The sequence below is a fragment of the Podarcis tiliguerta genome, assembly GCF_965153285.1.
Source record: "Podarcis tiliguerta genome assembly, chromosome: 18".
NCBI lineage: Eukaryota > Metazoa > Chordata > Lepidosauria > Squamata > Lacertidae > Podarcis > Podarcis tiliguerta.
Genome location: NC_139551.1, coordinates 192788 through 205401, shown reverse-complemented (window position 1 = coordinate 205401; position 12614 = coordinate 192788). Strand labels below are relative to the sequence as shown.

Here is a 12614-nt window from a genome sequence, read left to right as displayed (position 1 = left end):
GGCAGCTTCGGAGAGGAGAGGCGATGCGTCCGTGGAGCGCCAGAGCGCGCACAGGTTCTTAGAGGGGCCCCACGCCTCGCCTTGGGGGAAGGAGACGGACCCCTCCCCACAAAATAAGCAGCCAGGTTTCTCTCCCCCGCCCTTCGCAGGTCGCCCAGCCACCCCGAAGAGCCGTCATCCAGAGAGTCTCCGGGCGCACAGGAAGCTCCTTCGCCGAAACCTCTCCAAATTCAGGATGCGCTCTGCTTGCCTGTTGCTGCGCCCTGCTCCTCCATAAGGTACTTCCCGCAAATTAGAAGTCCTCTCTCGCCCCTCCAGACCCCCCAACGCCCCCTCTCCGCGATCCACCCCGAGGGCGCATCTTTGGAGCCTCAGAGGATACGGAGGTCTCCGGAGAGCGGGAAAGAAAAGGGATCGTTACGCGCGCGACTTCTGCGCCTTCCTCCAGCATAAGACAGCGCAGGGGGCAAATTAACACCCATCTCCCACCCCAAACACGCTAACACCCACTTGGCCCAGGTGTGGTTGCTCAGCAGTCCGGCTGCAGGGGGCTGGACTAGATGCCTCTGTGGGTCCCTTCCAACTCTACAATTCGGTTTCCTCGGAAGAGACAGATCTCTCCGAAGTCAGACGCGCGGTGCTCGTGCGCCCTGCTCGCAGCCGAGCTAAGGAAGGGTCTCCCCCCCCCCCCAGCGCCCCCCAGCCAGCCGTGAAGGCGCGCCCGGGAGGGGAGGCTCTTACCGGCGGTGGAGCGAGGAGGGCCAGGACATCCTGGGGTTCTGGAGGGCCGGCCGGAGGGAGGCGCGGGCCTGGCGGTCCCGCTCGGTGTCGGAGTGGAAGCGCTGCTTGATGCGGATGTGGGTGCGCGGCTGGCGCCACAGGTGCTTGGGCGGCTTGGCCAGCCCGGCGCCTTGGCGGCTCAGCTCCAGGGCGCGCCGGGAGGTGCTGTCCGCCATGGCGCGGTGCTGAAGGCCAAGCAGCGCAGAGGCGGGAGAGGGAAGGAGCTCGAGGCGGCAAACTTTCTTCGGGCAGCCCGGCTTCTCCCCGCGCGCTCCAGACACCGCCTCCGCCCCGCCGGCCCGCGCTCTCCGTTATATAGAGCCGGCGCTGACAGCGCGCTCCGGGCCAGATTTATTTGGAGCTCATTAGCCGGGCGAGGGAGGCAGGCAGGCGGGCAGGGAGGGGGCCGCGCTGCTGACAGCCCTCTCCTCCCCGCCCCACCTCCCGCCCCCCCCCCAAAAAAAACGGCTCACCCAGTGGTCAGACCAGAGGCGCCCTCTCTGTCCGGGAAAGGAGACGGACTGCTCAGGCCGGAGGCGACGAGAGTGGGCGCGCTCTCCCAGCAGGCTCTTCTTTTATTCGGGAACATAGAATCCTAGAGCTGGAAGAGACCCTGAAGGACATCTAGACCAACCCCACCCCGCAATGCAGGAAAAACATGCCGCAGCCCCGAGGAATCCGGAGTGTCAAACCCAACCCCTCGGCTCCTCAGAAGCAACCTTAGGACAGCCCCCGTGCTCTGAACCCCCTAAGTGGGCTACCAAGAGGACCCCTTAAACAGAACCCAGGAGTCCTGCGTGCTTTTTGCGTGTGGGTTGCCAAATGGGTTGGGCGGGTGCCATGAAGGGCGCCAGCTACTTCTGGGGTGCCTCTCCTCCCACTGCAGGGAGCAGGTTGTGATGGATGTTAGCAGGGTGTCATAGAGTGGCTGGCCAGACTGTGTTGTGTAGTGGTTAGAGTGTCGGATTCAGACCTGGGAGACTCAGGGATTTGGACTACTTCCAACTCTGCAATTCCATGGTGCCCCCTCTGCCCGTTTCCCTTTTTGGGGAGCCCCTGCTGCTGCCAGCTGAGTCACCCTTCGCTGCACCACCAGCCCGTTCTCATTTAAACCGCCACCAAGAAATGCCAGGCAAATGCAGACACGGCTGGTTTATTCCTTTGGGAGCTGTCCCCGTCCAAACTGGGGGAGAAATAAATGTTACTACGCACACAAACACCCCTAAACTATTTTTGCAACCGGCAGAAATGAAAAAGCAGCGATCGAAACGCCCTCCAGCGGCTCCTTCCCTTTGACGGATGCGCATAAAGGGGAGGTGGGGGAGACGCTGTAAAAACGCCAACAGAAAGTACCTTGATGCTAAGCCAGGCCTTTGGCCCCCCAAGTTCAATGATGCCTGCACAGGCTGGCAGCAGCTCTCCAGGGTGTGTGAGAGAGGAGTCCTTTTTCCCGGCCCCACATAAAGATGCCATCTAGGATTGAACCATACAGGAACTTGGCTATGTTCCTTCCCCTAACAATAAAGCAAGATTCTAGTCCTCAGTGTTCTGACTTTAATAGGGAGCTGTTTCATACAGAATCAGACTTAGCTCAGCACTGGCTGCACTGAGTGGAAGCAGCAGCTCTCCAGCTCCCGTTTCCTCCAGTTTCATGCGGTGGGTAGAGGTGTCTGTCCAAGCCCTACCCAGAGATGCTGCCAGAAATTGAACTTGCAATCACGCAGGAAACTTTCTACGCAAGCCCGTCTTTAAACCAGAATTGAAATTTAATCTGCCCGAAACGATTGCCCACCCACCCCTCCTTCTTCCCACAGAAGCCGGTTTTGTGCCTTGCAGTGGAAAAGCAAAGGAAATTCAATCAATCAGCCAGTCAATTTCTGCAACAGCTTAATTATTACCGAGACGAGCAATAAAGTGGTTTGACTGCTCCAATTCTTCCTCCTGCCTCTGGTGGATCATGCGGGGAAGGGGGACTCGCAGGCAGAAATGTTGCCGTCCAAATCACTTTTATCGCCAAGGCAAACGGGGGCGGGGGGTCCCTAGATTTATGCCTGCTACAGAGCTGTGAAAAATGCACAGGAGCCTGAGCAGGGAAAGGAAATTGGCAATCTTCCTCATCTTTTCCCCCCTCTCCTATCTAAGAGGTAAACAGAGCTGCAGGGCCTGTGAGCCCCAGGCTGGGGGAGAGGTCAGATGTGGCCCCCCCAAGGCTTGCTATCTGGCCCTCGAGGGACATCCCCCCTCTCCACCTCAGAGGATGCTGGCTGTACAAGTTTGATCTTGGCACAAAATGGAGACTCTATCCAAAAAGAGAGAGGCGAGAGGCATTTCTTAGCTCCTAACTTCTCAGAGGATGGCACTCTGTGCAGGCTCCAGAGGCCACACAAAAAACGTGCAGATTTGACAGTCCACAACATGCCCTGGGTCTTTCCTTCTCGACACCATCATTGAAAAACTCTACCTCTTACCTCATAACGCTGGTGCCTTCGGTGCTGGCCGGGGCGGTCTCCTCGATGGTGAAAACAACCCTGCCGTGTTCTGGCTCCGGGGCACGGCTGAGGTCAGCACTTGCCACATGCCGGGAGATGAGGGGCGGCAGCAACAGCGTCCCTGAGAAACGGCGCTTGACGGCGTTCCCTGGGAGAGCTCCGACGCCGGGGCCCAAGTCCAGCTGCTCTCGGGATCTCTGGAGGGGGGAGAAAAGAGAGGGGGGGTCAGCAGTGTGCTCAGACCATTTGGGGAGACGCCCTTTCCTCATCCGGCTGCCACATTGCCCATCTTCCTAAAATAAAGAGAACCCCCAGGTTCAGAGGCAGTCTACCTGTGAACACCAGCTATGAAGGGACGAACCACAAGGGAATGCTGTTGCTTGTGTGCCATGCTATCAGAAACAGGAAGCCAAGTTGGAATGGCACACTACAGCTCTGAATAAAAGGCATAAGGGACTACGGTAAATTTAAAAAGTAAGATTCTAGTCCTCAACAAAGGGCTGGATTAAATACGATCGTTGGAAGCTGCAGCAGTGCTGCGGAAACCTGCTAAGGGGTAGGAAACTTCTGGGTCAGTGCATGTGGCTGCCTAGAATAACATTTGTGTCCCCCATCCTATATTTGCACATCTGGTTCTTCCTGCCCCAGATTACACTTGACCTCAACCCAGGAACAGCTGTGGGGCAGGATTCCTGCATTGCAGGGGGTTGGACTAGATGGCCCTCAAGGTCCCTTCCAACTCTACAGTTCTGTGATTCTGTGGTTTCGGTTGTCTCTATACTAATGCACAGAGTATGGGGAAGAGCGAGAAGAATTGGAGCTCTTAATACAGGATGACAAATACGACTTAACAGGGGTAACTGAAACCTAGTGGGATGAGACTCATGACTGAAATGTAGAAATGGAGGAGTATAAACTATTCAAAAGGCACATATCAAACAAGAAAACAGGAAGGGAGTGGCAATATATGTAAAGGACCTGACAGGCTGGAGGGGAGCGGAAAATTGTACACATCACTTGGGAAGACAGGCGAACTAATGCCAGTTTACTGGAAGAAGCAAAGATCACCAGTGTCAAAGCAATGATTCTTCAACATCAGCTTCGTTGGACTGGCCTGATGATCATCTTCCAAAGCAACTCCTCTATTCCAAACTTTAAAATGGAAAGCGTAATGCTGGTGGTCAACAAAAGAGGTTTAAAGACTCTCTCAAGGCAAATCTAAAAATATATATAGTATAAACACTGACAATTGGGAAACACTCGCCTGTGAGCGCTCCAGTTAGAGAACAGCCTTTCCCAAAGGTGTTGTGGGCTTTGAAGACACTCGAACTCAGGACGCAAGGGAGAAACGTGCTAAGAGGAAGGCACGCTTGGCAAATGCTCACCATGATCAACTCCCACCTGGAAACCAATGTCCCCACTGTGGAAGGATGTGGGGATCCAGAATTGGCCTCCACAGTCACAGACTCACTGTTAAAACCGTGTTTATGGAAGACAATGACGAGGGAAAGAAGAAGAAGAAGAAGAAGAAGAAGAAGAAGAAGAAGAAGAAGAAGAAGGTGGTCTTTGGATGTCCTTATGACTACTGGATCACCGTCACCCTGAAAAGACTTTTCGAGGATGACTCTTAGGGAGGGAGGGCGGGAGGGAGGGAGAGGGCGGGTGGGTTGATTGAAGAGGCGCCGAGTTCGATTCATCTCCTAGCTCCATCTATGGACAGCATCCATTAACTGCAAGCATTAGCCTCCAGCAAAGGCTTAAAAAATTCATCCCCTCGCCTCCATATTTATTATTGCTTCCATATGACATCGCTCCAAAGAAAAAGCAAGGCGAGCCATTTTAGAAAAAGGAAAGGAAGGGGGAACAAAAGCAGTAAGATCTCGTTCTTCCTCTGAAGGCGAAGCAAGGTGTCAGTCCTCATGATGCCAAATAAAACAGGAAGGGAGGAAGGGGCCCAACAGTCAGTCTGGACAGCTCAGTTGGTTAGAGCATGCTGACAACGCCAAGGTTGCAGGTTCAGTCCCCGTTGGGGGCAGCTGCATATTCCTGTGTTGCAGAGGGTTGGACTAGATGACCCAAAGGGTCCCTTTCCAACTTTCCACGATTCCATGATTTGGCTCCTCTAGCTCAGTGTGACAGCAGCAATCCAGGGTTCGGGGACTGGAGATACTGGGGATCGAACCCCGGGAGCTTCTACATGCAAAGCTCTGGACTTCCCCTTCAAAAGAAAACAAGCTCCTAGTCCTTGTGGTTCTTAGTGCCCATTTAAACCGGAAGCTGACCTCTTCTTGTGGGAGTTTATCAGCCAAACTCCCCCTCTGCACCTGGGAAAAGGCTCAGCTAAGGAACAAACACGCACAGAGGGAGCACCTGCTTTTCTGATTCCTTGCCAACAAGCTGCTTTTTCTCTTTCTCTCTCTCTGACGGTTGCCCTGGGGTGCCAATTAGCGCCGCGGGAGGGTTAATTGCCACTTACAGGCAGGCACGGCCACTTTCTCTCTCACGGCTCGGCTGCCAATCATTTCCGCCTGAGAGCACCTGCCAGACCTGGCCTCCAGGAAGGGTGGAAGGGAGCTGGAGGAAGTGGGTTGCGGGTTCAAAATCCCCTCCCCAATATCTGGGCACACGTTAAGAGATTTGGGCCAAGCGTCAGCCCGGGGAACCCTAACCCTAACCCTAACCCCCCCCACACACAATGCAGAAGAGTCCCTGACAGGTGGCCATCTGACCTCTGCTAGAAACCTTCCAGTGAAGGAGAGCGTCCACCCCCTTGAGGGAGTGCGCCCCACGGTCAAACTGTTATTATAATTAATACACTATATCGCTTAAGGCCTGTACCGTTTCTAGGCCAGTGAAGCACCACAGCTAGAAAAAACCAGTTATACTGTATAAAGTAAAATTAAAGGCAAATCCCAAACAGGAGAACATTTAAAACCAGCAGAGAGAACAAGAATCAATCAGGGTGTCTTAAAAAAAAAAAAGAGCTTTGCAAAGCCTGCCTAATAATAATAATAATAATTTATTTTTTATACCCCACCCATCTGGCTGGGTTTCCCCAGCCATTCTGGGTGGCTCCCAACAATAATATTTAAAAGCAGAAGAAAACCTCAAACATTAAAAACTTCCCTAAACAAGGCTGCCTTCAGATGTCTTCTAAAAGTCAGATAGTTGTTTATTTCCTTGACATCTGATGGGAGGGCATTCCATAGGGCGGGCGCCACACCAAGAAGGCCCTCTGCCTGGTTCCCTGTAACCTCGCTTCTCACACTGAAGGTTCACCAGAAAGGCTCTTGGGAGAGGGACCCCGGTGTCCGGGCTGGATATGCTCCTAAATCAGCCCCAACCCTTTGAACTGTGTATTTTAAAAAAGCACATTTGGACCCGGAGGTGGGCATGGTCGCCTGCTTGGCATTGCATGAGCACAATCTGCAAGCCAAGGACCTGCCAGCCCTGGTGGGCACTGCAGCTGGCACGCTGAGAGGCCAAGAAGAGCCCAGAACGAGGGGGAATTCCTGCTTGTTTTCTTCACCGGTCCTCCGCCGCTAACTGACAAAGAGGCCAAGAAGCGTGACCCGTTGCCAAGGAACCCGGAGAGAAGGGGCACCCATCGCCCAGCACCCGGAGGGCAAGCCAGGGCCTGCCTGCCCTGACCGAGGGCGGGAGGACGGAGACTCCGCTCAGGATTTGCGGAGCCTTTTCTTCTCCCAAAGATTTAGCTTTAGGGTCAGAGTTTCCCTTCTCCCAGATGGGCTCCTGAGAGCCAGTGTGGGGTAGTGGTTAAGAGCGGTAGACTCCTAATCTGGGGAACCGGGTTCGAGTCTCCGCTCCTCCACATGCAGCTGCTGGGTGACCTTGGGCCAGTCACACTTCTTTGAAGTCTCTCAGCCCCACTCAGCTCACAGGGAAAGGAGATTGTGAGCCGCTTGGAGACTCCTTTGGGTGGTGATAAAGCAGGATATCAAATCCAAACTCTTCTTATTCTACTCTTCTCCTTTCCTTGGGGGGACGAGCCCCACCTGCTCCTCACTTCCCCCCACGGCACAGCCAGAAATTGCCTTTTTGACCGCTGGACACCCCTGTCTGGCTATCTCCTGCTTGGACTACTGCAGGAGGCCAGATTTGATAAAGCGAAGGGCCATGGGTTGTTGACCTTTTTTTTAGGATTTTACCCAAAAGTTGTTGAGATTTTTAGGGTTGAGGTTGTTGAGCTTCTTTTAAGATTGAAGCTGTTGAGGTTTTTTTAGGCTTCTACCCCAGGAAAAAAATGCCGCAGGGGCCAGATTAAACCGACCGGCAGGCTGGATCAAGCCCCCGAAAGAGACTTTGGACATGCCTGAACTACTGCCATGCGCTCTCCGTGGGGCTGCCTTGGAAGGTGACCCGGAAACTGCAACTAATCCAGAATGCGGCAGCCAGACTGGGGACTGGGAGCGGCCGCCGGGACCACATAACCCAGGTCCTGACAGACCTACACTGGCTCCCAGGATGTTTCCGAGCAAAATTCAAAGTTTTGGTGCTGACCCTGAAAGCCCTAGACGGCCCAGTAGACCTGAAGGAGCGTCTTCACCCCGGACACCGGGGTCCATCTCCGGGTTCCCCCCCAAGAAGTGAGGTTACAGGGATCCAGGCAGAAGGCCTCATCCTGTCTTCACATGCAAGGGAAAGCCCTAACTCCCTGAGGGTCTGAGCCCCCTCGGCTCCCCCTCCTGGTTCAGCCAGCCAGCCAAAGCCGTTCCTGGGATTGGGGCCGCTCTCGCCTGGGGGAAAGATGGGTGCAAAGGTTTTTGAAGCCCGGAGCCACAGCTGCTCAATTCAACTAAGACGCTTATCCTGCCGGGAATTCTTCCAACAGGACTAAAAGCAGAGCCGTAATTCCTTCCCCTTCTTATAAGAATTTAAGGTCTCTGGTATATAAATTTGGTGTTCATAAATTTACAAGGCAAACACATACATAACTACATAAGCCCCATGCCTGAAACAGTACAGGAAGACAGTCCTGAATCCATTTTGACTCTCCCCAACTGACCAAATGTTTCTCTGCAAGAAGGGAGGGAAGGGAAAAAACCTCCCCATTGTCTCTTTGCTCACAAATCCTGCCTTCAGGGCACATTTAAGATACGAATAAGAAACATTTGAGGTCAATTTGGGAGAGGCAAAATGGTTTCAGGACTTTTTTCCTGTACTGTTTCAGGCATGTGGCTTATATATTTGTGTATATGTTTGCCTGGCACATTTACAGTGGTACCTCGGGTTACAAACACTTCAGGTTACAGACTCTGCTAACCCAGAAATAGTACTTCAGGTTAAGAACTTTTACCTCAGGATGACAACAGAAATTGTGCGCCAGTGGCAGAGGGAGACTCCATTAGCTAAAGTGGTACCTCAGGTTAAGAACGGTTTCAGGTGAAGAACGGACCTCTGGAACGAATTAAGTTCTTAACCCGAGGTACCACTGTCTTTTATACCTCCGACCTTACAATTCTCCTCACACCTGTAAGAGGAATGAGGCCAGGAATTAACGGGGAGGCTGAGGCGGAAAGAGGAGGAATGGAGGGTGGAAAGAGAGCGTCTCCTTGGGTCTCCTTCCAGTCAGGAGGGGAGAGATTCTTCTGAAAAGAGAAACCTCCCAAGGCGGCCATCTCTTGGCTCTGTTCCTTGGAAGTCCCTCCGGAGTAACGGACAGAAAGGACCAAAGGATTAAGGGCGAAACAAGGGAGAAAACCTTGCAGGGAAAGAACATTGTAGGCTGAGGCCTCCCAAGTTTCATCCCCCGGGTCAGAGACTTCCTTGCTCAAGAAAACCGTTCTTGTTCATTGGAACAAATCCTGCCTGAGACTCCTGATGGTGAAGTTTTACCTCACGCAAGTCCCCTGCAAGGGAATCTGAGGTAGTGTGAGGGAATTTGTGGAAGTGAGAGGCCATTGCATATTAATTGGTGGCAGCGCCGGGATACGAAGTGAAAACCCACACAGAAACGTAGCCAGAGACACAGAACAACCGGTTGAATAAAGTGCTAGAGCTATTTGAGTAAAAGGAGGAAAATTCCCTGTCAGAAAATGACCAGCAAGCGCCAAGCCAAAGAGATTCGGAGTGACCCAGTGCAGAGCTGCTGCATCTGAGGAAAATCCTCCACTGAATGAGAGATGAGGAGACTAAGATTGGAATTGGCTGAAGTTGAAGCAGAGAATGAAAAACATAAAGTTGAACAGAAGTGGTGCTCTGTGAGGTGGGCACTCCATTTTGAAGTGAGAGAACAGCCCAACGGCGCCAGGGGGAAAAGGGCCGTTGCGCCCATATTAATTGGTGGCAGCGCCGTAATACAAAGTGAAATCCCACACAGAAACGTAGCCAGAGACACAGAACAACCGGTTTAATAAAGTACAAGAGTTATTTGATTAAAAAGAGGAAAAATTCCTGTCAGAAAATGACCAGCAAGCGCCAAGCCAGAGAGACTCAGAGTGACCCAGCTGCTGAATCTGAGGAAAATCCTCCACTGAATGAGAGATGAGGAGACTAAGATTGGAATTGGCTGAAGTTGAAGCAGAGAAAATTATACAACAAACAAACAAATAAAACAAACATAAATCATAACCTTACTAAAAATTACACTTATTAACATTGTTAAGTGACTTCCTCACTTCCCCTTGGTTGAATTTGAATGCATATCCTTTTAACGGTTTTCCAAATCATAGTCCTTACAAAATTTAACTTGAATCTTTTCATTTTGAAATTTGAACGAAGTGAAATCCCACACAGAAACGTAGCCAGAGACACAGAACAACCAGTTTAATAAAGTACTGGAGCTATTTGATTAAAAGGAGGAAAATTTCCTGTCAGAAAATGACCAGCAAGCGCCAAGCCCAAGTGATGCTGGGACTCAGGTGATGCTCAAGGACTACTTAAGAAGCAGAACTAATGTGATGAGAATTATAAGGTCTAAGGTGTAAAATAAACGTTTATAAACGTCCCAGGCAGACACATCCATAATTACGGTATCAACCACGTGCCTGAAACAGTCCTGAATCCCTTTGGGCTCCTTCAGGGACCTCCGCTCTTCCTCTGCAGTTTGGATGGAAAGGGGAAAAGCTTCCCCCATGTCTCCCTGCCTGAAGGGCACCTTTGGGGACAAAGAGGGCGGCCGGAGACCGGGACTCAGAAACTCAGTCTGGATCCTCACCAAAGGAGGGCCAGGCTCTCAGCCAGGGAAACCCAGCAAGAGGGAACCTGGCAGGCAGGATTTCTGCTCTGGACCTGCCTCCCTCTGGGGTGTATGGATGATGTTTTTTGGGGGGAGTCATGGGCTACAGCAGACATGTCCAAAGTCCATTTCGGGGGACTAATCCGGCCCACCGGTCGATTAAATGCGGCCCCCGTGGCAGTATGCGTCCTGGGGTAAAACACCCCCAAAAAGCTCAGCATTGCAAAAAAAAAAAAAGCTCAACAACTGTGGGGTGGAGTTGTCAAAAGAACTCAACAACTTCAATCCTAAAAAAAAGCTTTGCTCGGCCCTGACGCCTGTTTGCTTCGTCAAATCTGGCCCTCTTTGGAAAAAGTTTGGGCCCCCCTGGGCTACAGGGTGGGCAATTTCAGGAGTCTATAGAAGAGCTTGCGCACCCTTGTTTGGGGTCCCTCCTGCATGTGGGGAGTGAGGACCCTCTTGCAACATTTTAATGAGGATCAGGCTTACAAGCTGCTTTGCTTCTAATATTCTCAGCTTGGCCTCTGTTCTTTTCTCCTTCCGACAGAGAACCTGCATAAGGACTCTATAGGGGCTCTTGGGTACCCCAAAAGGGAAAAGGGGCAGACTTTATTTACAAGACCCTCTTGCAGAGAAGAGGGCAGAAGGCGCTTTGGGATTTGAGCAAGACTGGAAGGGGTCCAGAGCTTCGGGTGGACTTATTAACCTAAGGTTACCAGACACCCCCGTTTCCCGGGGACGGTCCCCGGATTCACAAATCAGTCCCCTGACAAAATCCATCTGTTTAGGAGGAAGTTGAAAGTGTCCCCGGAATCAGTGGGAAAAAATCTGGTAACCTGATATTAACCACAACCTCACCCCAAATACTGGCTGGGCACTCACCAACCTGCACCCACAGACACATTATTATTATTATTATTATTATTATTATTATTATTATTATTATTATTATTTTATACCCCACCCATCTGGTTTCCCCAGCCACTCTGGGCGGCTTCCAACAAAACACTAAAATACAATAACCTATTAAACATTAAAAGCTTCCCTAAACAGGGATCCCCCGCGCATTATTTTCCCTTACCTCCATACTCAGAAAGGACACCGTCGTCCGGCTTCGGCGCATGGTGGCAAAACCTTGGAGTGAGCCGGCACCTGTTCCCGCAAAGAGGGGGAAAGAAAATGAGAAAATCTATCTTCAGGGTTGATCCAGAAAGCTCACAACTTAAGTTTTCAATCAGAGCTGGGTTAAAAGCACTGACCACCGAACTTTGTTTTCAATAATAATGCCTGTATCGACTATCTAGAATGAAAATTTCCTGATTGTGGCCAAGTTGTTCTGACACCCGAGATCATTTAGGCGCTGACAAATTAGACTGTTTGCTTTACTAAAACCCAAAGTGAGCAGATGTCATGCTGATAAACCACAAGAGTGAAGTTTTGGATGGGCAATTTTAGACCAGGCGCTCTTGTGACCTTGCAGCACTAGGGATATTAGACCGGGGGGATTTGAGTTTAGGCAAAGCCAAGAGTTAAATGTCCTACGCCGGATCTGTAATTCTACAGAGGGAAGATTAGCCTCTAGGCACAATAATGCGTTTGGGACCCAGGGCGGGACAGAGAAAATTGGCCTTAAGAATATTATTATTATTATTATTATTATTATTACCCTGCCCGTCTGGTTATAAATTTGATTGGACAGCTTCCATAGCTCTAAGGTGAGCCTGTTGAAACCTGAGCCCCATTTAATAACTGTGCTAGAGGTTTAGCTTGGAACACTTCCAGGACTGATGGTATATCATGTTTGCCACCTTTTTTAAAACAACAGATGACAAATGAACCTTTAATTATCATTATCACCAGCACAGCCTTCAATGAATACAAATTAAAGCATTAATATGTACAGAGGGATAAGATGCCCCCCAACTGCTTGCTGGGTGTCCCCACCCTGAACTTTTTAGGCTTGTTTGCCACCTTTTGTGTGCTTTCAGTATCTGGTGCCCAGAGCCGAAAACACCCCCTCTCTCTTAACAGATTTGGGCATTTCTTGGACTTACAGTTTGGAGGCCTCCCTCGCTCCTTTTGCTTCTCGAACTCGGACCCCTCACCTTGCAGGAAACTTCGACACAAAGGCTCTCTCCCTCCTTCGC

The 12614-nt window shown here is 51.2% G+C and overlaps 1 protein-coding gene across 3 annotated transcripts in view; it reads right to left on the bottom strand.

Moving 5' to 3' along the window:
• The window catches only part of PDE4C (phosphodiesterase 4C), a 50331-nt gene extending 38726 nt beyond the window's left edge, over window positions 1-11605 (bottom strand). Inside the window, exons 1-2 of one of the 3 annotated variants that reach the window (XM_083421476.1) lie at window positions 11549-11605; window positions 3249-3466 (exon numbers count right to left, since the gene is read on the bottom strand). In XM_083421476.1, the coding sequence (XP_083277602.1) occupies window positions 3249-3466; window positions 11549-11590 (260 nt within the window). In that variant the 5' untranslated portion in view covers window positions 11591-11605. Of the gene's footprint in view, window positions 1-741; window positions 1030-3248; window positions 3746-11548 lie in introns of those variants that run through there. The other 2 variants (XM_083421475.1, XM_083421477.1) reach the window with 2 other exon arrangements.
• Window positions 11606-12614: the final 1009 nt, after the last annotated feature.